At 47.9% G+C, this 25,027-nt stretch overlaps 1 protein-coding gene and 1 long non-coding RNA gene across 2 annotated transcripts; one reads left to right on the top strand and one right to left on the bottom strand.

Moving 5' to 3' along the window:
* The first annotated feature begins 63 nt into the window (after positions 1-63).
* SLC35E1 (solute carrier family 35 member E1) lies at positions 64-19,821 on the top strand. Its single transcript, XM_042978493.1, has 6 exons — positions 64-484; positions 888-958; positions 2,510-2,647; positions 4,038-4,163; positions 16,024-16,269; positions 16,724-19,821. The coding sequence occupies exons 1-6, from the start codon at positions 64-66 to the stop codon at positions 16,952-16,954; spliced, it is 1,233 nt and encodes a 410-aa protein (XP_042834427.1). The 3' UTR covers positions 16,955-19,821.
* LOC122236617 lies at positions 13,229-24,925 on the bottom strand. The gene is made up of 3 exons (XR_006214708.1): positions 24,713-24,925; positions 20,795-21,008; positions 13,229-13,949 (listed from the first exon to the last, which is right to left on the bottom strand). It is a non-coding gene; the product is annotated as an uncharacterized LOC122236617 (long non-coding RNA).
* Between the last annotated feature and the right edge of the window lie 102 nt (positions 24,926-25,027).

The raw sequence follows: 25,027 nt of genomic DNA, 5'->3' as shown, positions 1-25,027 counted from the left end.
GGCCCCGCCCCCGCCCGGCGTCGGGCCGTCGGACGGGCGGGAAGAGGTGGCCGCTCGGGCAGGATGGCGGCGGCGGCGGCGGTGGGCGCGGGCGCGGGGGGCCCGGGAGCGGCGGGCGGCGGCGGCGGCGGGGCGCGCGAGGGCGCGCGGGTGGCGGCGCTGTGCCTCCTGTGGTACGCGCTGAGCGCGGGCGGTAACGTGGTCAACAAGGTGATCCTGAGCGCCTTCCCGTTCCCTGTGACCGTGTCGCTGTGCCACATCCTGGCGCTGTGCGCGGGGCTCCCGCCGCTGCTGCGCGCCTGGCGCGTGCCCCCCGCGCCGCCCGTCTCGGGCCCCGGGCCCGGCCCACATCCGTCTCCCGGCCCGCTGCTGCCGCCGCGCTTCTACCCGCGCTACGTGCTGCCACTCGCCTTCGGCAAGTACTTCGCGTCCGTGTCAGCGCACGTCAGCATCTGGAAGGTGCCGGTGTCCTACGCGCACACTGGTGGGTGCAGCGGCCGGCCTGGGGGGCGGCGGCCGGGACGCGCCGCCCGGGGTTTCGGCGCGTGGGTAGGAGTGCGCTGGCGGGGCTGCGCCCCGACGGCCTGGAATACCAGACCGAGAAGTCAACTTCTGTTGGCGAGGGGCTGGGGGCCAACGAGACTTTTAGCAGGGGAGCGACTCGCACAGGGGTCTAGGGGAGGGAAGTGGCTGGGAAGAGAGCTGGGAGCTGAGCAGGGCGGGTCGCAGCTATTGGGCTGCGGGGAAGCTCCCCGGAAAGAGAAGGGCCGAGGAGGCTTGAAGGGCTGCCAGGCGCTCCCATCGCACTAGTGGAGTTGGGACAGGGTCCCAGGGTGGGTTCTGGGACGGAGACGGCTCCCTGAGAGCCCCCTCGCCTCTCTTTGCAGTCAAGGCTACCATGCCCATCTGGGTGGTTCTCCTGTCCCGGATCATCATGAAGGAGAAGCAAAGCACCAAGGTAACCTGGGAGGTTTCTGGGCCGGTGGGGGCCCCAAGGTCTTCCTGGCTGGTGCCCAGCTGGTGACGTGGTCGCGGCTCCTGGCTTCCTGTCAAATCAGGAAGTCTGCTTAGAGGCTTCTGGTGGCCCTTTCACTAATGTTCTGTAATCACTTTGGAGGCAGTGGTGTGCAGTGTGTGTGCCCCCGAGTTGTCTCTGCTGTGTGGTCTTGGGGACACTCCTGTCCCTCTCAGGTCCAGCTTCCCTTCGTGTTTTGGTTCCCTCCGTGTGGTTGCTAGTGGGCGGTGACTCGGTCCCATCTTGGCCAGGCCCCACATGCCCCTCCAGGGGGACCCGGAATGGAACATCTGACGTCTTGCTGGAACTCTGACAAAGTTTCACTTCTTCGCGAGTGACCGCAGTCAGGTTGGGGACTTCTGGGGTCCGAAGTGAGGTGCTAGTCAAAAGAGTGATTTTGGCAAAATCCAACAAAGTCTTCGAAATGAAAACAACCAGGAACTGTGAGTGTCTGGGACTGGAAACGAAAGCAACACGCAGAGCCTAGGACCGCATAAGGAAGATGCTTTGGGCACAATCCAGTGTCTGTTCAAGATGCCAAGCCTGGGTATTTCCTGGCTTGGGGCGAGAGGAGCTGTGGCTTCAGCCAGAGACGGCCTTGCTCCTTGTCCTTAAGTGGAAGTGCAACTCCTGTCGTCCCAGCTGGAATCCATTTCGTGCTGGACAGAGCGCCTCTTCTCTAGGTGGTTGGTTTCTGGCATCCTGTATTTTATGTAACTCAGAGTGGCGGTGCCCTGGATCGGCTTATAGAAATTGGGCCACTTCTGGCTGATTTTTTTGTTTCAGCCTCTTTTTTGTCTGTAAGACCTGGGTGTGCTCTGGAACCCGCCCCCAGGGTGATGTCAGGTGTGACTTGTCTCCCTGGGTCCGAGTTGCCTGGGAGGTGTGTAGCTTCATCACTCGATATCACGTCATGTTTATCAGGTTTCCCTGTCGTTCGGGACATTGTACCCAGCTTGGGCAAGGAGCCGGCACCTTCCACTGTGGGGAAGGACTGAGGAATGGCCTAGGCATGTAGGGACCCACCCTATGAGACAGATAAGGCAGGTGATTGTCATTCTTGATCTCAGGGGAAGAAGTGGGACTTAAAGGGAAAGGGGAGAGTCAAATAGCCTAATAGCCTGAGGCCCACAGCCAGCAGGGGGGTGGGGGGGGCTGGAATTCAGGTCCCCCAGTCCGGAACCCTTGTTCTGACCCTCTGGGGCGTTTGAGAGGGCCTTACACCACCTCCTAAAATTCCTGCAGTGCTTTTAAAGTGTCCTTTGTAGGAAAAGGATGAGCTAGAGGTCCAAAATGGATCCCATTTCTCCAGAAGTTTGGAGCCATTTAGCCACCAGATCTCAGGAACCATCACATACGCTCTGGGCTTTGTAAAGTTGGACCTTCCCTTTGGTGAGGGACAGGAGACCGAGGCTCTCCTCCAGGCCCAGGGGCGTGTGGGGGGCAGCCTGGCTCAGCCTCGGCCATCCGCCCCTCCTGCCCCCCTTCCCGCAGGTGTACTTGTCGCTCATCCCCATCATCAGCGGCGTCCTGCTGGCCACTGTCACCGAGTTGTCATTCGACATGTGGGGGCTCATCAGCGCCCTTGCTGCCACACTGTGCTTCTCGCTTCAGAATATTTTCTCCAAAAAGGTATTTGGGTACCGTCTGGGACATGCCTGGTGGTTTGCGGGTGCACAGGCGGGCGGCCTGTGAAAATGCGGTCAAGGAGGGTTTCCCTTGGTGTTGAAACAAACAAAAATCCTGTGGCCCTTCTGCTGGTTTTGTATTTGTTTCGTTTTCTTAAGTAATTTGTTTCCTTTTATAAAATTAGCATATATTCAATGTGGAAAACTAGAGAAAAGTCCCCCCACCCCCCAAAAATCAGAAAACTTGTGTCAGGTACCATAGTGGGTGCTGGAGATGACTAATCAATAGAGACCTGCCCTGCGGCCAGGGATTTCCACGCTATTGAGCAAAATCACAGTACTTTCCCCTAAAGAACTACTGGGTTTTTTTTTTCTTTTAATGTTTATTATTTTTGAGAGAGAGAGAGTGCAAGCGGGAGAAGAGGGGGGAGAAAGAGAGAGAGAGAGAGAGAGGGAGGGAGAGAGGAGACACAGAATCCAAAGCAGGCTCCAGGCTCTGAGATGTCAGCACAGAACCTGACGTGGGGCTCAAACTCACCAACTGTGAGATCTTGACTGGAGCCAAAGTCCAACACTTAACCCACCGAGCCACCCAGGTGCCCCAAAGAGAACTACTGTTAATGCTAGTAGGGGTCTTTTTCTGTACAGTTTTTTAGAGTTGTGATATTATAGGTATGTTTCAGAATTGTGCTTTTGAAAAGTAAAATTAGTACATTTTCATTTACGATTACAACATTCTCCCATTTCATTAAAAATTACTGCTCTAGGGACACCTGGGTGGCTCAGTCAGTTGAGCATCTGACTTTGGCTCAGGTCATGATCTCACGGTTCGTGAGTTCCAGCCCCACATCAGGCTCACTGCTGTCAACCTAGTAGTGCAGAGCCAGCTTCTGATCCTCTGTCCCCTGCTCTCTGCCCCTCCCCCACTCGCGCTCTCTCAAAAATAAGTATTTAAGAAAAAAACTATTTTTCTCCAACCATTCATTATAAGGAACGCAGCAACAAACATCTTTGTGTGTGCAGGTTTTCTGTCTCGAGTTATTTCCTTACGTTGTTGGGTCGGAGTATATGAGATATTTATGGCTGCTGATAGACTTTGCCTGGTTGCATTCTGGAATGTGCATGAGCTGATTTAGACATAAACCAGTAGAATTTCAGAGTGCCTGTTTCACTACAGCTTTACCAGTTTTGAGTGTTGGTGTTTTTCACTCTCAGTCCCTCATATTTGTCTTGGGCACGGGCTGTGTGTCTCATCATAGGGCACTGGTAGGTTTGGTGGTCAAGGTCAGATGTCAGGGCTTATGTATAGTCACTGTGTTTGGGGCCTGGGTAACTGGAGCCCTTCTTGCCATGTTTAGTTTCAGTCGGCCTTTACAGAGGTTTTCTCTTTTCAGGTGTTAAGAGATTCACGGATCCACCATCTCCGGCTGCTGAACATCTTGGGCTGCCACGCTGTCTTCTTTATGATCCCCACGTGGGTCCTGGTGGACCTTTCAGCTTTCCTGGTCAGCAGCGACCTGGTGAGTTGGCCGGTGCCACGGACACACCCTTTTCTTAACGAGTTCCAAACCAGTTGCTTTGCCGGGCAGTTACACCTGTGTTGACTTTGGGACATTCGGGGCCCCTGGCAGCCAGCCAGCCCTCTTAAGGCTCAGCTTTGTCATGACGCAGTTTTCGTGCCGTCGAGGAAGTCGTCTTCCTTTGCACTTCCTCCTCCAGCGTGCTGGATCTCAGGTGTTGATGGCTGCTTCATTTGTGCCAGTGGCATCAGGAAGGAAAATGCCAGCACGGGCGACTTTCCTGTCCTGACAGTCTGGCTCAGATCTCACTTTGACTTGTCAAAACTGTGTTTGCATAGCTTGATTCCTCTCTTGGTGTCATCTCCGTCCGTACTTCCTTTACTCTGGGTGTGTGCGGAGCTCTCTGAGCACCAGCAAGAAGCTTCCCACCACGTGCAGGGCCAGCCTCCAGACGGTTCACTGGAAGCTAAGCAAGTGAAAAAATAAGTAAAAAAGAAACTAAGCAGATGACAGTGATAAGGAGGAGGTAGGCGTGGTTTCTTCAAAGCCGGAGTTACAGAGAGGGTAGTAAATTTTATTAGGGCTTAATGAGGCCCGATAGAGTTCTTGGCATTGGTCTTCAATCCTCAGCACTGCCTGGAGACATAGTGCACGTTATTTCCATTTTCCAGATGAGGAAAGTGGCTCTGTTCTCACTTCCTTTCTATATTGATTAGCTGTAATTTTTCTGTAAAGAGCTTTCCATCATCACTCAGGACTAGTGTGTTACTTTCAACTACACGAAAAGCAGTTCAGTGCTTTTCTTTCATTTTTTTCTTAATTACCAATTTTTAGAGAACACTTCTTAGCTTACTGTAAATGTTAACCAGTGAATGGGGGGGGGGGTGTTTTTTGTGGGAGGGGTAAAGGAAGGTCCTTCTATATATTCTTTTTTTTTCAACATCTTTGTGGACGCCTGTGTCAGTTGCACATCTTAACACTTTTTCTATTCGGATTATCCTGTCTCGGCCAACGGAGTCCTTCCCACTGGCTCCCTGTCCTTCTGACAGCACAGGTCAGCCTTTGGTAGCTTTTGGTCCAGCAGGATGTTGTTTCCCATGTCGTGCCTCTCCTGTCCCAGACTTGCAGTCAGCCGCTCCTTCGAGAGTCCAGGTTGCTTGTGGTAGAGAGCGCTGCTGAGAGAGACAGGCCGTGGTGCTCACCGCTGTTGGGTTGTCATTGCTTTTAAGTCTTTGTGGTAAAAAACTACGAAAGCCCTGTTGGGGCAGAGGGGAGAGTTCATTCCAGTTCATTGCAATGTAACATGACAGGATTCGTCACGGCTGTGATTTTTAAGTGTACGTCTTTTCGGGTACGCTTGATTCCTTCCCGTAATTACTCACGTACAAGATTCCACTGTATGCACACATAATCGCTTCAGAGTGAAAATGCCCACAGGCCAGCTGCGGACAGGATTCTGAGTTTAAGGTTTCTTTGCCGGTCTTCTTTGTCCTTAGGACATGTGCCGTTAAAGATGCACAGTTGGAATGCTGTGTTCTAAGGGCACTGGAAATAATTGTTTTCACAATGTGCCCGTGTCACCAGCTTGTCCGGTTGGGTTCTTTTACTTCCATCTGTTTTCCATTTGTGGCATTGCTTTCCTCCCCCCGCCCCCCAACACTGAATTTGTCAGATACCTTTATATTTCCAAAGCCAAATGAGATGAGGAGGTTTTTTCAAAGAAGTCTGGCTTCGGGGGCGCCTGGGTGGCTCTGTGGGTTATACGTCCAGTCTTGATTTCAGCTCAGGTCATGATCTCAGGGCGTGGAGCTCTGTGCCGGGTGTGGAGCCTCCTTAAGATTCTCTCCATCTCCCTCTCGCCTTCCCCTCCTCGCAAGCACGCACTCCCCACCCCCGCCAAAGTGAATAAATAAAATAAAAACAAAAAATAAAAATATTAAGAAACAAAAAACCCCAAGAAGTCTGGCTTCAGTCCCTATCACCTCCTGCTTTCTTGTCCCTCCCCTGGAGTTCTTCATCGCTATGCTCTTGGTTTATTCTTTCAGGGTTTCTTTTTGCAAGTATAAACACATCTGTATATATTCCTACCTTTCTCCTCCTTACACAGAAAGTGACTTTTTAGGTAGAAAGGAGCACTTTGCTATTTTCCCTCAGTGATACTTCCTGGGGATCGATTATTCCCTATTGACATATTTAGGTCTTTCTCATTCTTTTTATTGGCTGCAGATACTGCTGGTGGGTTTCGTGTCAGTTCTCTTACTACGTCCTGTGACAGCTCCTTAGTGTCTCTGTATACATGCACACAGACACGTGCTTCCAGGCTCGGCTCTAGTAACTTCGCTTGTATTTGTGTTCAGGACACGTTTTAGTTTTATTCCAGTGATTACCTTGTTTGTAATACCTTTAGTGACCTGTTCTCTTTGTCGAGCCCATACATATTTTTTACCTTGATGGGGTCCTCGTACGCTCCAACAGTTTTCCGGGGAGCACTCTGTATTTGACAGTGCTGGGGTGTGAAGGCAGGGCCCCTACCTATCTGGGCTCCCCCTCCCTGCCCTGTGTCTCTGGCACGGACTCCGGGTGACGTGGCCCCATCCCAGTGCTGTGCTTCGTGGTGGTACAGGGAGAAGGATCAGGTAGGAGAGCATCACCTGGAGTCTGCCGCTCGCCATGTCACCAGGATTCAAAGGCTGTGTGTGGTGGGTAGTTCTGCACATGGGCAGCCCCACTGCTGACAGCTTGACCGAAGCCAGGCAGGGATCACTAGACTCCGAAGCAGGCGGCCTGGTTTTAAAGCTTTTACAAGATGAGTGAAGCAGCTATTTGAGAACAGAAAAGTAAATGGCAGTGGACAGGCTGGGGTTGAAGACCAGATTTCAAATTACCACCGAGTCAGCAGTTTGCTTTTCTTTTCTTCCTTTTTTTTTTAAATTTTTAAAATGTTTTTATTTTTGAGACAGAGAGAGACAGACTATGAGCATGGGAGGGGCAGAGAGAGAGGGAGACACAGAATCCGAAGCAGGCTCCAGGCTCTGAGCCGTCAGCACAGAGCCCAACGCGGGGCTTGAACCCACGGACTGTGAGATCATGAGCTGAGCCGAAGTTGGACACTTAACCGACTGAGCCACCCAGGCACCCCTCTTTTCTTTTTTTTAAGTTTATTTATTTTGAGAGAGAGAGAGCAAGAGTGAGTGGGGCAGGAGCAGAGAGAGGGAGAGACAGAATCCCAAGTAGACTCCCTGCCGTCAGTGAAGAGCCTGACATGAGGCTCGAACTCATGAACCGTGAGATCATGACCCAAGCTGAGATCAAGAGTCAGAAGCTTAACTGACTGAGCCACCCAGGTGCCCCTCAGTTTGTCTTTCTTTTGCCTCCTGTATCTTCAGCCTTAACTCGCAGCCCCAGGTGCTGCATGTGGTGAGAACAGAGCGACACCCCCTCTACTTCTGGATCAGGGAATAGGAAAGGGGGTTCCTGATGCTCAGGGTAGGGGAAATGCCCTTCTGGCTTTTTCTGTTATTTTTGCTTCTTTGTTCTCCTGTGTCCCAGGCCCCTGGCAATCCTGTGGCAATGGTAGCAGCAGGGTCCTACAGCACCTGAGATGCTGAGTGAGGGCAGCCTCCCTCTGCGGTCAGAGTGGGATTAGCCCCCACTGTGTATTTTTCTCTTTTAATCAGCCCACTGCTTGGTCCCAAGTAGAGGTACAGTTGTGGGAAGGCCATAGTGTAGAGCGGGATAACTGTGCCCCAGCCCTTTGACTAGAGGACTGGTTCCTAGGGGAACCCTAGGCCACGGTTGGTACCAGGGAGATCGTGGAGGAGGAGGAACTTGGGAAAGTGACCTCAGAAACACCATGAAATCCTAGGCTCACCCCCGAGCTGTACATGTGAGGATCTGACCCTAATAGCACACCAAAGACTGACACTGAATTACGAGGTAGACTGCTGCCCACATCCCAGACTGATTGCTGGGTAGCGCACACTCCGGATGGAGCCGCGTACTGCTGGAGAGGCTTTGGAAACACAACTGACATTGGAACCAACACCCCCAGAAGGCTTGTCAAGCTTGTAGCCTGAACCCAACTGAGTCTGCTAAAACAAAATTCCGTATCAACGTTCTGTAGAGGATTTAAGTAAGACCTACAGTCTTACAATATCCGAAACGTCCAGAATATAATCCAAAATTACTCGGCATATGAAGAACCAGGGAAATTTCAAGTCCCTTCTCATAGAAGACAATTAACAGATGCCAACACTGAGATGACACAGATCTTGGAATTATTGAACAGCGACTATTTTTTTTAAGTTTATTTATTTTGAGAGCACGAGCGGGCAAGTGGGGGAGGGGCAGAGAGAGGGAGAGAGAGAATCTCAGTTAGGCTCTGCACTATCATTGTAAAGCCCGATGCAGGTCTCAAACCCACAAACCCACAAACCTCAGATCATGACCTGAGCCAAAGTCAGATGCTTAACCAACTGAACCACCTAGGCGCCCCTGAAAAATGTCTTAAAAAAAAAAAAAGTATTTACTTTTGAGATAGAGAAAGTGCCAGCTGGGAAGGGGCAGAGAGACAGGGAGACAGGAACTGAAGTGGGCTGCACACTGACAACAGAAAGCCCGATGCAGAGCTCAATTCATGAGGTGTGAGATCATGACCTCAGCCGAAGTCAGACACTTAGCCAACTGAGTCACCCAGGCACCCCCTGAACAATGACTTTAAAGCAATGATTATAATCATGCCCCAAAAGGTAACGTGAATTCTCTTGAGACAAATGTAAAGAATGAAAGACAGAAGAACCAAATGGAAATTTTGGAAATTCAGAAAGAGTAGCTTAAAAACTCAGTGGATGTGTTCAGTAGTAGAATGGAAATGACAAAGGAAAGGGTCAGTAACTCAAAGATAGATCAATAGAAATTATCCAGTTTGACCCACAGAGAGAAAAAAAAAGATTAAAACACAAACAAGCAAAAAATCTGGAAGCAGCCAGAGAAAAATGATGCATTACTTACAGAACAGCGGTTTGAATGACTGGATTTCTCATTAGAAACCATGAACACCAGAAAGAGGTGAAATAACATTTTTAAAGTACTGAAACTAAGAACTAGCAACACATAGTTTTATATCCAGTGAATACAGAACCTCCAGAACCAATAGAACTATAAAAAAAAAACCCCACCAAGCAAAAAGATAATATCAGCAACCAACTGGGTATCTCACTGACATTTGTAGAACATTTTACCCAACAACAGTGTAATAGACATTCTTTCCAGGTATTCATGGAACATTCACCAAGAGAAACCATATTCTGTGTCATAAAACAAACTTTAACAAAAAATCTGAAAACATATAGGGGTGCCTGGGTGGCTCAGTTGGTTAAGTGTTGACTTTTGATCTCAGCTCAGGTCACAATCTCATGATTTGTGGGTTTGAGCCCCGTGTCGGGCTTTGTGCTGACAGCACGGAGCCTGCTTGGGATTCTCTGTCTCCCTCTCTCTCTTTCTGCCCCTACCCCACCTGTTCTCTCTCTCTCTTCTCTCTCTCTCTATAAATAAATTAAAAAAAAAAAAGATACGAAAACATACAAAGTATCTTCTTTGACAGCAGTAACAGGAAAATCTCCACAAACATTTAGAAATTAAGTAACACATTTCTAAATGATGCAGGGCCCAAGAGGAAGCCTCAAGGGAAATAAAAAATATTTTCAACTGAAGCAAAACAGAAAAGAAGACATTACAAACACCAAGAGTGAAAGAGGGAATATCACTATAGACCTCACAGACATTAAAATGATGGAGATATTACTGACTATTCTATATACAGCATAGATGAAATAGACCAATTCTTCATAAACCACAAACTATCAAAACTCACCTACCGAAGATGAACTAGATAACCAAAATAGTCCTATAGCTTTTTTTTTTTTTTTTAATTTTTTGATGTTTTATTTTTATTTTTGAGAGAGAGAGGGAGACACAGAATCCAAGGCAGGCTCCAGGCTCTGAGCTGTCAGCACAGAGCCCTATGTGGGGCTCAAACTCATGAACCGCGAGATCATGACCTGAGCCAAAGTCAGACACTTAACCAACTGAGCCACCCAGGCACCCCAGTACTCCTATAGCTTTTAAGGAAATTGAATTCATAGGTTCAAACCTTCTAAAAAGAAATCATCAGGCCCAGCTGGTTTCACTGGCAAATTCTACCAGACATTTAAGAAAAAATAAATATCGATTCTACACAGTCTCCTCCAGAAAACAGAAGACAGGGGAATGCTTTGGGCCATATAACAAAACCAGTATTCCTCATGGACGTTGGGGCAAAAGTTAACAGAATATTAGTAGGGGCACCTGGGTGCCTCAGTTGGCTGAACATCCAACTCTTGATTTCAGCTCAGATCGTGATTCCAGGGACATGGGATCAAGCCCCACATCGGGCTCTGTGCCAAGCATGGAGCCTACTTAAGATTCATTCTCTCTGTCTCTCTCGCTCGCTTGCTCTCCCCATTCCCCCCACTCACATTCTCTGTCTAAAAATTAAAAAAAATAAAAAAATATTTTTAAAAGCCCCAAATACTAGTAAATCGAATGTAGCAATGTATAAAAAGCATAATACACTATGACAAAATGGGATTTAAATCAAGAATGCAAGGCTAATTCAATATTTGAAAATCAGTGTAATCTCTAACAGTTTAACAAAGAAAATCACTTATTCATTTCAACTGATACAGAAAAGGCATCTGACAAAACCCAACATCATTCATGAAGATAAACACAACTAGGGGCGCCTGGATGGCTCAGTTGGTTGAGCATCCGACTCTTGGTTTTAGTGCAGGTCATGATCTCACTATGTAAGATCAAGCCCGGAGTCGCAGATCCCACTTAAGATTTTCTTCCTCCTCCTCTGCCCCTCCCCGACTCATGCATGCACATGCATGCTCTCTCTCAAAATAAAATAAAATAAAATACAAAGTCAACAAACTAGAAATAGAAGGAAACTTCCTTAACCTGATTTTTTTTTACATGAAAGCTGATTCTTACCGTCAACAGCCATTCTTTAAACATGAACATGCATATAGAATATTCTGTACACACATCACAGTTTTTAACATTAACGGTTAAACACACAACCTACATCCTCATGAAAATAGTCAAAATGCAAACATAAAACAAAAGTATTACTAATTTTTAAAAAGTTTGTTGGGTCCCATTTGTACAACATAATTAATTTAGACGTTTTCATTTTGGCTGTACATGAAAAAAGCAGCCAGTTGAAAATAAAGTCATTGAGGGTTTTTAAATAGCAGAATAGGCAGTTTTGCCATGCAGGAGAAACAATGTTAAATATTAGTTTTCCCAAAAAATCCACATTTAAAAATATTTAGTTCAAGTCACAGAATTTTTCTCAGTAGAGACCTCAATGTGATGCATAATTAGCTGCCTTAGATGGCCCATTTGAAAGGACGGTGTCCCTTCCCCAGTATAACGTTACTGATTTTGGCACAGAAAAGAAGTCTTAAGTATGAGAACATGATAAAAAAAGATGGAAGAGAACAGAGGAAAGAAAGAAACAGCAAGAAAGAGTACATGAGCTAGTAGTTGCAATCACTGAAAACTGCATTCTCAGCCACTGCAGAATACTAACACCATGATGAAAGATTGGAGGTTTTTCCTGCTAAATTCAAGAATAATTTCAGGATGTTCATGCTCAACATGTTTATTCCACATCATACTTGACATCCTGGCCGGTGCAATAAGACAAGAAAAAGAAATAAATAGATTTGAAAGGAAGAAATAAAATTCTAACCAGTAAAACCTTGTTCTTTAGTATTAATTATAAATAATTGCTTGAATTTTAACTTCAATTTTTCTCCTTGGAAAAGGTGGTAATGAAGAAAAGTTGAGATCCATTAATCTACACAGGCATACCTTGTTTTATCGCACTTAGCTTTATCACACTTCGCAGATACTCCATTTTTTACAAATTGAAGGTTTGTGGCAACCTCACATCAAGGAAATCTGTTGGTGCCGTTTTCCCAACAGCATTTGCTCACTGTGTCTTTGTGTCATGTTTTAGTAATCTTTGCAATCTTAAAAACTTCTTAATTGTTACTGCATTTGTTATGGTGATCTATGATGAGTGATTATGACTGACTGAAAGCTCAGGTGATGGTTGGCATTTGGGAGTAATAAAGTTCTGTACATTTAATTAAGGCGTACCCCTTTTTTAAGACATAATGCTATTGCACATTTAATAGTCTACAGTATAAATATAACTCCTATACGCACTGAGAAACAAAATTCACTTGACTTGCTTTATCGCAATATTTCCTTTATTGCAGTGGTCTGTAAGTGAACCTGCAATATTGCGAAGATATATGCCTGTATATCTGTGTGTGTGTGTGTGTGTGTGTGTGTGTGTGTGTGAGAGAGAGAGAGAGAGAGAGAGAGAGAGAGAGAGAGAGAGGGAGTGTGCGCGCGCGTGTGGATAGATAGGTATTGAGTTTTTTTAACCTTAAAGCTGATTGGAATATTTACGTAGATAGGCAGACAAACTGGAATAGTCAAAATAAGTCTAAGAAAGAATAAACTTGGAGGAATCACATTATTTAAAGACTTAGTATTAAGGTACAGATACTGGTTAAGGGGGAGACACATAAATCAGTGGAGCAGAATCGTGTGCAACTAAATGCACACAAATTTGGGTAATTGATTTTTGACAAAGATTCAAAAGCAATCACAGGGCCAAGGGTAGTTTAACAAATGGTGTTGGAACAACTGGACATCGATAAGGAAAAATCTGAGCCTTGACTTAGACCTCACACATTACAGAAAACTTAACTCATAATGTATTCTAGACTTAAATGTAATGATAACCTTTAGGGGAAAAGAAACACACACACAGGAGAAAAATCTTCATCATGACTTGGGATTAGTTCTTAAGACATTCCACCAAAAGCAAAGTCCATAAAGAAAAAATTGGTAAATGGAGTCTCATTAAAATTCAAAACCTTTGCTCTGTGAAGACACTACTAAGTGAAAGAAAAGACAGACTCCCAACTGGGAGGAAATATTTGCAAATGACGTACTAACAGAGAACTTGTGTTTTGAATATATAAAGAACTCTCAAAACTCACTAGCAAGATCATAACTTGCTTAAAAATGGGCAAAGGACTTGAACAGACTTTTTCCCATTGGGACTGTCTAGATGGCATGTAAATAGGCAAGTAAAATATGCTCAACATCATTAGGCACTAGAGAGAAACAGAACCATAATAAGATCCACCTCATACCTATTAGAATGGCTGTAATAATAAAAAAATACAATGCCATGTTTGTCAAGGATAAGGCACAGCTAGAATTCTTATATGTTGTTGGAGTAAATACAGAGTGGTACAACCATTCTAGAAAACATTTGGGAGTTTCTTCTGAAGTTAAACATACGCTAATCGTATGACCCAGCAATCTCACATGTGGGTGTTAACTTTAGAGAAATGAAACTCAAGTTCACACAAATGTTTATAGCAACTCCACTCGTGACCTCATGACCACCAAAAACTGGACACAACCCAGATGTCCTTCAACAAGCGGGTGAATAAAAAATGAAACAAGCCCACTTTGGTACATTCATACAACGGAGAGTTGCTTGGCAATGAAAAAGGTCATCAGCTGTTGTTCCTTATGACAGCTTGGGTGGATGTCACAGGCATTATTGCTGAGTGAAAGCAGCCTGTCTGAGAAAGTTCCATCCTGTATCATTCCAGTTCTAGGATCGTCTCTAAAAGGACAAACCTAGAGGGAAGGAGAACACCCCGTTAGTTTACCTGGATTGGGGAAGGGGATTCATACCAAGAGGCCTGGGAGGGTGTTTCGGGGTGAGGGAGTGGTTCTGAATCCTGATTGTGTGGGGAAGAAACACTTGACTGGTATCAGTGTTTTTTAAAAGCTGGATTGACTGGGTTCCTTTTCTGAGAAATAGGGATCTAGGCAAGCTGGCTGGCTCATAAAAACAGCTTGTAAGACCATGTCGGTCATCTCAGGAAAGGACTCGGGAGTGAACAGGTCAGCTTGCCACAGAAGCATGCTGGTGGGCTCACGTGCCTTACAGGGGCTGTTCCAACGAGGGGCAAAAGTCAGAGTGACCGTGAGGTCACCTAAGTGTATCTTGCTGCCCTTTGAGAGGACCTTGTGATCCCTCTCTCTCTCTCTGAGGGTGGTGGAGATGGAATCAGGTGGCCATTCTAAGACCGTTCCAGCTCCCATGCTGGCAGGCCACTAAATGCCACCTTCCCGGAGGGACCCAGCTGTGTCCAGTACCAATGTGGCTTGAGGACTGGGATGCAGAGAGGAGGTGCCACCGCGCAGCTTTGCTGGCTTTGCTACCTTCACTGAGCCACACTAGGTCTTGAGGGTGCTCTGCCCTTGGAGCACGGGGACGTGGGGATTGTCCCAGCACTCCAGACGAGGTCAGACACTGCAGAGGTGGACAGCCTGGAGCTGTGCGTGGCTGGTGTACTGTCTCCTGGGGCCCTTCCCCTGGCCGCCCTGCCCTGTAGCAGCCTCTTGGTGCCCCTTGGTTCCTCAGGACTGGTACCGAGGTAGGACTGTGGGAGGTGGGGAGGCATAGGAGTGGTGCCACATGCCTTCCGGTATCCAGCTCTGAATAGATGTCCGTAACTGTTCAGCACTGGGCATTCCCAGCCGCCTGGCGGGGGCAGCCCCCCACCTAATTCTCAGCTGCTGCCTGTTCTGGGATCAACCCAGTCTCAGGGGGAGGGGTGGGGGGAGGGGGTTCTGTGGTCCAGATGTCTGCTAGTTGTGAGTTCTTAACTTCTGGGCCCCCTTGATCAGAGTGCCTCATTCCAGAGAGGGTCAGATGATAACTAAAGTTTTTGAGAACATCTCGTGTTTGGCTTGGACTGTTTTAAAGCACTTTCATGGCCATGAACCCTTTTGATTGTCCCCGCAGCAGCACTGTGTGGGCTCAGCAGGGTCAGTGTCTTCTGTCGCACAGAGGAAGAAAGTGTGACTTGAAAGGTCAGGTGGCTGGAGGTGAAGGGCGGGGAGGAGGGGGGGTGGTTCTCAGTAACAGGGCAGACCCAGGGCTTCTTGCTTCTAGCCTGGGACTCTTGTATTACTAGGTTCTGTGCATACTCAGGGGCTGCCTTCCCAGGGCCTCCCTGTCCTACAGAACGTGTCATGTCTGCCACAGTCTGAATGTGTCCCCCCCCACTCAAATTTCTATGTTGAAACCCAGCCCCTCATATGATGGTATGAGGAGGTGAGGCCCTCGTCAGACAGGGTCGGTTGGCCTTATAAAATGAGACCCAGTGAGTTCTCGCCCCTTCCACCACATGAGGGCACCGTGAGAAGACCCCACCTATGAACTGGGAAGCTCACACAAGACACTGAGTCTCTTTGATCTTGAACTTCCTGGCTTCCCAAACGGTGAGAAATAAATGTCTATTGTTTATACCCCCCACCCGCCCATGGCATTTTGTTATAGCAGCTCAGTTGGACTGAGGCAGTGTCCAGTAAGCAGACCTTGCTCTGCTAACCCCACAGCTCCCAGTCCTCACTGTCCGGGACAAGGGAAGCTCCAGTTCACCTCGTGCTCTCCACCCTTGGGGCTCTTGGAGCCTCCCCGTCCTCAGCAGCAACGGAGTGGATTATGGCTGTGCCTGCGTGCAGTGTCGCGAGGGTCAGAGGTTGCGCAGATCAGGCACCTGTTATTACACGGCAACACACAGCTGGAACTGCTCCCCGCCTGGACGCCGACCCCAGTAAGCCACTTTGTACCTCTCCCCCACTTCTGCCAGGGCCAGCATGTGACCCCAGTGCTGTTCTTGTTTTCTCGTCTCTGTAGACCTATGTGTCCCAGTGGCCCTGGACGCTCCTGCTCCTGGCTGTCAGCGGCTTCTGTAACTTTGCCCAGAATGTCATTGCCTTCAGCATCCTCAACCTCATCAGCCCTCTGAGCTACTCCGTTGCCAATGCCACCAAGAGAATCATGGTCATCACGGTGTCCTTGATCATGCTGCAAAACCCAGTCACCAGCACCAACGTCCTAGGCATGATGACAGCCATCCTGGGGGTCTTTCTGTATAACAAAGTGAGTCTGAGGTGGGGTGGGGTGTCCCCTCGATACCCAAGGAGGCATCAAGAGTCAGTGGAGGGGAGAAGAAAGGGCCTCACCCTGAGCCAAGAGGCTGGGGTTCCAGCTCCCAGCTTTGTGGCTGACTGGTTTATGGTGTTGGTGTGGCCCTTCCTAGCCCGGCTTTCCTTTTCCTGTGTAGATTATTCTGGGTCCGTGCCATACTCCGGCTGTGGCTTTTGGGTCTGTGGAGACTCTGTCAGAGATCTCACGGTCTCCTCAAGAAGACCGTGTTCAGTCCAGTGTAAAGACACAGATGGCTCACAGGGAGGGCTGGCCATGCCTGAGCCCTGCTAGGGCCAGTGCTTCGGTGGTGCCTTGAAGGGCTGCTCGGATGCCCGTTGCTCCTCTGTCCTGTGCGCATGTCCTGGGGAAGGAGCCAGTTGTCTCACTGACTCTCTTGATCTTGCAGACCAAGTACGATGCCAATCAGCAAGCCCGGAAGCACCTCCTCCCTGTCACAACGGGGGACCTGAGCAGTAAGGAACATCACCGGAGCCCCCTGGAAAAACCCCACAATGGCATCCTCTTCCCCCAGCACGGGGACTATCAGTATGGCCGCAACAACATCTTAACAGATCACTTCCAGTACAGTCGGCAGAGCTACCCAAACTCATACAGTTTGAACCGTTATGACGTGTAGAGTGTAGAGGGCAGGGTGGTACCTGTGTGACTCCTTCCCCCACTCCCTAGCAGTACCAGAAACTTCTGACAACCAGTGAATGTACAACCCAGCCGAGGGGACGGTGCACAACCATCAGAAGACCCTGGGCTTCCCAGCCCCTTGGGGGCAGCAGGACGCTGCCCTGCAGTAAGGGCCACCGCCCTCAAGCTCCCGTGTTCCAGGCCCTTTCTTCCTGGAGTCTGTCATCCGAGGGCTGTGTTGCTGTGGAGATCTTGGCCAGGTTTTTACCTTTCTGTGTGGACTTCTTCCCCAAGTCATGTATTTGAGAGTTCTCGTTCTGCTTTCCAGATAGTATTTCCAGGTAACTCTCCGGAGAGGCGGGATCACTGTGGATGCAGACCTCCCCGAGCAGGCAAGAGGGGTTTCCCGGGGGCCAAGGAAAGGACAGTAGGATGGTGCTGGAGAATGACAAACTAGCTGCTTCAATTCCGCTGCTCAGATAGGCCAAGGGCCGAGGCAGGCATGGAGCAGAGGGGTACTAATTAAAAGCATCTCCAGCAACATAGATGGACCCAGTTTCCGGCCAACCCCTTGGCCGTTTGCAGTTACTGGCAGATCTTCCAAAGAGAAAAGGTACTGCAATTAGCCTTGAATTCTTGGAGCCTAATTCTTTGACCTGCAAGTCAGAGTCAGTATATGTCCAGATCCAGAGGGAAGGGCAGCTGCTGTCTCCTGTGCCCTCTCTTTCCTGGCCAGAGCAGGGCATCTCTCCTTGCTGGGGACAGCAAAGGGGGAGTGGCTGAGGGGCTGTCAGAGCGTTAGGAAATCACGTTCAGTGTTTCAAGCTCTGTTTTTGTAATATTCGTTTTGTCTTTTCTGATGAGTCTTCGCTTCTGTGACGACTTAGTAGGATGTTTGGTGGGGAGATGTTAACTTGATGAGGATCTTGCATTTTTCTAGGGAATATTTTGCAGTTGTGTGTGTTTATGCCATTGTCTCCTATGGGGGGTGGGGCGCATGAGGACTGGCTTATAGATTGAAAACGCTTTTGTTCTTAAATGTTTAAAAACAAGAAAAACTCCTTCTGGTGATGCGTGTCTTGATACATTTCAGCATTAGTAGGAAGCGCTGAAGTTTCTGAAGCTCCTAATGGCCCCAGCCGCCGAAAGCAGAATGAATCAAGAATGTCATCTCAACAGTTTGTGTAATAGATGAGACCACAGCACTTTGATTCCATGACCTGATCTGGTGGGGTGTCTGCGTTAGGATCGGAACCATGTCCTGGTGAAGGGGAGAAGCGGCGAGCACCAAGCTAGGATTTGGGTTTGGATAAATCACGTATCAGGAAAATGATGTGGCCCCAGCAGATAGCCCATGTGCGGAGGTTCAGGTCAGGGTCTCCATCTTTCCTAGCGTCACAAGAGGATGCTGTCCTCGCAGAGGGGACCGCTGGCTCAGCTGCTGGGGTCCCTGGTGATGTCTGCCTTCCTTCGGGGCTGTGCCCAACCTCTTGAATAGGCACTCGGAGGAAGGTGCAGGTGGGACAGTGGGTCACCCTTTATGTCTTGGTGAGACATTTCCCCGTCTGAGGGAGTACCATAGCTTATGATGGACTCCTGGTTTGGTTATTTTTGTCAGCTTATGAGTGGGCTGTTCCTGGAGGTCACCCGGTCCCCTTGTGGCTGGAGTTTATGCACCACCAGCCTCAGGTCCCTGTGTGTTCACGTGTCGTTCACTTTCTTTGTAATTATTTTGGTTGGCCCCAAGTTTTGAGACGGTTGCTGTGTAAAACGGGAAGGGGAAATCTGAAGGGCATTTGTGAAAAGAGTTTGCTGAGTGTCTTCACAGAGGCATTACAGTCTGTAGCTGAACTTTTCTCACTGGTGACTAGCAACAAATGGGGGTAATTCTGCACCACAAAGATACTGTGGTAGTTGTTTTTATGATTATAGTGACTGAGTCCTTGAACAGATAATTGAACTCCAAAATGAACTGTGTGTCTTTTCAGGTTTAATGAAATTTATGATGTTGCTAAAATTTGTATATTGTTTCCCTTTTCCAATGCAAGATCTGCTGGCGAGGGGAACGGACTGGTTTTATTACGGTTTATAAATTAATAAATGGGGTATTTAATTCTGTACATAAATCTGCAGCAAGTACATACACTGGAATGAATGAGACAATCATATTAGACCAAATCATTCGATCAAAAGACAAAGACATACTTTTGAGACTTGAAGGTTCAGAGCTGACACTGACCTCCTGAAGGCCAGTTTTCCAGCCACTTTGGCCCTGGCCTACCACCCCCGCCCACTCCCACATTCCCATTTGCAGCTCTGTTCCCCTCTCCCTCTCCCTTGCTGGGGTTTGTGGCAGGAAATTAATCTACCCATCCTTTGTGTGGTCTTGCCTAGGACACTAACTCGAACCCAACTCCTTCATTTTACAGAAGGGGAAACTGAGGCTCAGAGGGCATTTTCGAATAGTGTTTGTTCACTATTTTGAGACTTGGTGTGGACTTTTTAAGCACCTTATTTTAAGTCATTCGTTATAGGGAAAATCAAACCCCTATTACAAAGGAGAGAAACCAAACATGTTGAAGTGAAGAAGCACTTGGGATTTCTCAATTTTGCTGTGTATTTGGTATACATCATGCAACAGGCCCTTTATTGTTGCTGGGATACAACCAGACCCGGGTAACTTAAGGTCTAACAGCCTTAAGGGGATAGAACATTAAATTATTAAAGGAACTGAAAATTGTGAATTCTTTTTTTTCAGTGGTCACCTGTTTTCAAGAATTAAATGCTATAGACTTCTGTGGGATTGATACTGTGTGTATATTCATTGATGGCATTTACCAAAAATAAACGATGGTCTCCAGGGAATCATGACTGGTCCTAATTTGTCAGTGAGGGTCTGAGTGACCCTGTCTTCAGTGTGCCCGGCAACAAAACATGTAAGAAATAGAACGAACCAACTTGATTCTCACATCTGAGTAAACTGCAACTTTTTTTCCTGAGCCAAAGATGAGGACATGTGATGTGTGAATTTATGACATGGTAGAATAAAACCAGAGACACAGCTCAGCAGTTAATGACATGCCTTTATTGAACAAAATAACACGGAAAACCCAAGAACGTGTAGCAGCTGTGCTCATGGAGCGTATTTTTGAGGAATAATGGCTAATAGTGAGACCTGCTCCACGCCTAACACAGTGGTGGATTTTCCCCACACAATCCTTACAAGGTTTATTAACTTTATTTTACAGATGAAAATGAGGCTCGAGGGGGTTATCACACAGTAAGTCTGCCTCCAAAGCCCATCCCTCCCCCCATATTAACTCAGAAACCCATTACCTACAGAATTTCCTTCAGCCACAGTTGAAGAGTAGGAGTTTCTGCTACAACAACTGCCCACATCCTTTTAATTCATAATCCTTTTGTTCACTGATTTACTGAACACTTCATTTGAGTCAAGTACAGGAAACAGATGCCTAGGCCTCAGAGCACGCTTGGCTTAATTTGTAGATACGTAACTAAGTTAAGTGGCATATAGGGGCTATATTGGGGATATGGAAAACGGTAAGGAAAGTACAGGATAATTATTTGAGGGGAATGGAATGGAAATGTTTGCCTTATTACACTTACAATTCTCAGGTTATTTTACTTGCATATTTTATATTATACACATCTCATTTAACCATCAGAACCCAAGAGGGAGATACTGGCACCATTTTCCAGGGAAGTGGAAACAAAGCCCATGGACCAAGCCAGGAATCCAGGAGTGTCTGACTCCAAGCCAGGGCCCTTTGCCCGGCAGAGCGGCCAAGATAAAGTGAGCTGTTTTGTTTTTCCTCACCTTTGTCACATATTCGCCATGAGAGGAGGTGATGTCCTCAGGGGTGTGTCCTTTCGTTGCAGTTGTGTGGGCCATGCTGCCACAGTAAGACCTTGACGGAGCCCTCCTGTCTGGGCGACCTGGTGGCTTGGCAGTCCACCACTGCAGCTGCAACGGGGCCTCCAGAGGCTCTGCCCCAGGATGGAGTTGCTGCCTCACAACTCAAGACCTGGTCCTACGGAGAATAACAGCTCATGCTGCACGTGGCCCCGTTGTTCAGACACTAGTCTCAACTCCTACCTGGGACTGAACACTCCAGGGACTGGAATACTCCCATTTATCTATCTCCCCAGGGCAACTCCTTTGTGACCAGAGGCTGGCTTGGTGACAAGATCAGGCCCTGAGGAATGCTGCTCCCTCAAAGACTGGATAGGACCTTCTCTGTTCCCACATCATTCCTCCTGCTGTGGCTTCAGCTAGTTGACCACACGGGGTTCAGTTACTGTAGGAAATGAGATTGACAGTAACACCAAACTTTGGCTTTATTGAGACTACACGTCTGGATGGGCATTAGACTTCCTTAGTCAGCCGCTACTTTTTTAATAACAATTTTTATTGTCTATGTATTTTTCAGCTTGAAAAAAATTGTTAAAGCTAAAAAATATCTATACTATACAGACATCGAAAAGAATGAGTTAAGGGTGTCTGGGTGGCTCAGTCAGTCAAGCGTCCAATTCTTGGTTTTGGCTCAGGTCACGATCTTAAGGTTGTGAGATAGAGCACCGAGTTGGGCTCTGCCCTGCCCCCACCTGTGTTCTCACTCTCAAAATAAATAAACTTAAAAAAAAAAAAAAAGAATGAGCTAGATCTATGTGTGAAGGGAACAATTTCCAAAAAATATGGATATATAAATGTGCTTGTGAATACACAGTATGTTTCTGGAAAGACACACAAAAGACAACACAGCAGTTGCCTGTGGGAAGGGTATATATGTGTCTTTTTTTTTTTTTTAATGTTTATTTATTTTTGAGAGAGACAGAGCAAACAGGGGAGGGGCAGAGAGAGAGGGAGACACAGAATCAGAGGCAGGCTCCAGGCTCTGAGCTGTCAGCATAGAGCGCGACACAGGGCTCGAACCCACAGACCACGAGATCATGACCTGAGCCAAAGGCGGATGCTTAACTGACTGTGCCACTCAGGCGCCCTGTTATATACATGTTTCTTTCAAAACATGCCATATGCGTATTATTTTATAACCTGCTTTTAAAAAATATGCCATGGGTGCCTGGGTGCCTCAGTCAGTTGAGCATCCAACTTCAGCTCAGCTCATGATCTCACAGTTTGTGAGTTCAAGCCCCGCACTGGGCGCTCTGCACTTGGTGCAAGAACCTGCTTTGGATCTTCTGTCTCCCTCTCTCTGCCTCTCCCCTGCTCACGCACTCTCTCAAAATAAATAAACATTAAAAAAAAAAAAAAGTATGCCAGAAACATTTCCGCATGTTATTAAATATCCTCTTGATTTCGTGCATCTGTGTACACACATTCTATTGAGGGAATGTGCTATAATTAACCGATCCCTACTGCTGCACATTTAAACACCATTTTATGGGATAACTTTGCAGTGCACAGCATAGCACATACTTCTGATTTGGGATAAATCCTTCACAGCGTGTTTGCAGATCAAAGCAGGTATGCATACGGCTTTAGACATTTTTCCATTCTGCTTCTTGGGGTGGGCGGGAGGGGTCTCTTCAAGTTCATCTCGCCCAGGAGTATGCATTTTACTGGTTTCCTTAAGAGTTGTTTCCAGGTTCTTGAGACCATCGGTGCAGCAGCCTCTGCTTTTGGCAACTCGACTGCTTTCTTTTGACCAGTGGATTCTCATTTGGCCCACTGAAAGGAGTCTGCGTGAGGCCGCCTGATGCTTAAGTGTTCAGTTTCAGATAAATGGCATTTTAAACACTAAGAAATTAATGTAATGGGGCGCTTGGGTGGCTCAGCCAGTTGAGCGTCTGACTTTGGCTCAGGTCATGATCTCATGGTTCGTGAGTTCGAGCCCCATTTCGGGCTTGCTGCTGTCAGCCTGTCAGCACCACAAGTGTCAGAGCCACTTCAGATCCTCTGTCCTCCCCCCCGCCCCTCCCCCGAAAAAACAAAACATTAAAACTAAAAAAAATGAATGTAGGGACGCCTGGGTGGCTCAGTTGGTTACGCGTCTGACTTGATTTCAGCTCAGGTCATGATCTCACGGTTTATGGGTTCGAGTACCACTGACAGTGTGGAGCCTATTTGGGATTCTCTCTTTCCCTCTCTCTCTGTCCCTCCCCTCCTCCCTCTCTGTCTCTCTCTCAAAATAAATAAACTTAAAAAAAAATGACTGTATAAAAGTGGTCACAGGTTTACATAATCATTTGAGGGAACAGTTGAGCATTATCAGTATTAAATGTGCACATCCTACGCTAAATCATTTTAACAGTGGCCTAAAAGTGGAATCAATCAAAGAGGCTCCATAGAGTCTGGCTTGAATAAATTATTGTACACCCACATCACACTGTCCTGAGCAGTCACGAGAAATGACCATACAGATTCGTTAACCTGTCTTGGCTCACAGATCCTGTTAAGACTGTAAAAAAACACTGTGTATCTTTAACTCACGAAAACACATATAGGTACAACAGCGTGCTATCTCTGAATTCCACCCGTGGCGGATCACAAATTAAAACCCTGATGGAGATCTTTACTGGCACCTGCAGCCCCCGGATTACTGGGCTTTATACTGAACAGACCAACATCCATGCTCCCTTTGCCTGGTGTGGTCACACAGCTTGCTGCAGAGTAGGATCTCAGTGCAAACCTCACTTCCCAGGGGCAGGCCATACCCCCCTCCCTCATCAAGGTCTCAGTACCCAGCTGTTTTCCTTAATAACACTGTTGGAATGACGGATTTGTCTACTGATTTATAGGTCTCTGCCCCTCCTCGGCTGCCTGCTCAGGAGAGCAGAGTTCAGGCATCACTGGGACATCACAAGCCACGTTCAGCCTGCTTTTCCGTGAACCAAGAATAGTCTCTACTAGGGAACATCTGCAATCAACTCATGCCAGGGAAGACCAACTTAGAACCGCCAAAAAAATCATTCTATTTTTCTCAGCAGACCTGTATTTTAAAAACTGCTTAATCATTACATTCTGAATACCACCAATAAAAAAATGTTAGGGACGTTTTCTCTTTGATTACGCAAGTACCTACATAATATGCTCCGTTTTGCCTCTTGGCCCACAGAGCCTAAAATATTTGCTATCTGGCCCTTTATAGAGAAAGTTTGCCAATTCCTGGCCTAGAGCAGTATCTGACATACAGGAGATAATCCATGAGCGTCAGGTGGCGAAATTTGTAACCAAAGAGAAAAGTATCTAAAATATATAGACGCTTATTTGCTCAGAAAAAATAGGGACGTAGAGCCAACCAAGCGTTAATGGCAAATCTCAAGAAGGTCGCATGACCGGGACGTCCAGTCTACGTTCTCTAACGTTTACGGCTGCTGCTTTTATCTTTCCCCACCATCAGCACGCGTTCGCTTCGTCATCATCTGAGAAGGAATGTGCATCTTTCAGGAAGGCGCCGAGCCCACTGGGCGCGCAGTCTAGAAGGCCGGGCACCCGCAGGTCGTGGGCGCTCGTTCCACGCCGCTTGAATGACTGCACGGAAACCACGCGAGCCCCAAGGGGACGCAGTCTGAGGCCGGCGAGGGTGGCGTAGGTCCCCCGCCCCAAAGTCTTCCTTACCAAAGCGTTGGGTCGAGCGAAAGAAACTGAGCGGAAGGATCTTGTGAAGTTCAACAAGCCCAGTTCCATCCCCGCCAAGCCCGTCGCCTCCCGGTTCTAACGCCCGGGAAGATGTGACCGGCGTCACGGCCCGGGAGCCTCCCGGACGCACCTCACCTCGTAGTCTTCTCACCGCAGCCTCGCGAGGAGGAAACACAGGCTTTGACCGGCGCAGGGACTCCCCAGGCAGCTGTCCAGCGGAGCACGCAACCTGCCAGGCCCTCCAGCTGCGACGCCTGCTCGGGAGAACGCCGCGGCGACGGGTAACGGTAGTCCGCGCCTTTCCCCACGTTCCGGGGCGGAGCGCGACAGCGGCCCACTCCGCGCAAGCGCGGGAAGGCCCCTGCGCGTGCGCATCACTAGCGACCAGTATCGCGCGGCTTCTTCCCGCCCGCCTTCTGCCCTCCCTTCCGCGGTTTCCCGGCGACGGCC

The sequence above is a fragment of the Panthera tigris genome, chromosome A2 (assembly GCF_018350195.1).
Source record: "Panthera tigris isolate Pti1 chromosome A2, P.tigris_Pti1_mat1.1, whole genome shotgun sequence".
NCBI lineage: Eukaryota > Metazoa > Chordata > Mammalia > Carnivora > Felidae > Panthera > Panthera tigris.
The sequence above is the reverse complement of the archived record's forward strand: the minus strand, read 5'-3'. Positions and strand labels throughout refer to the sequence as shown.

Bases quoted from the DNA above. Each gene is read 5' to 3' on its own strand.
- SLC35E1 (XM_042978493.1), top strand. From the start codon at position 64: ATGGCGGCGGCGGCGGCGGTGGGCGCGGGCGCGGGGGGCCCGGGAGCG. The intron at 485-887 runs GTGGGTGCAGCG...CTCTCTTTGCAG, and splicing joins GGTGTCCTACGCGCACACTG to TCAAGGCTACCATGCCCATC. The intron at 2,648-4,037 runs GTATTTGGGTAC...TTCTCTTTTCAG, and splicing joins AGAATATTTTCTCCAAAAAG to GTGTTAAGAGATTCACGGAT.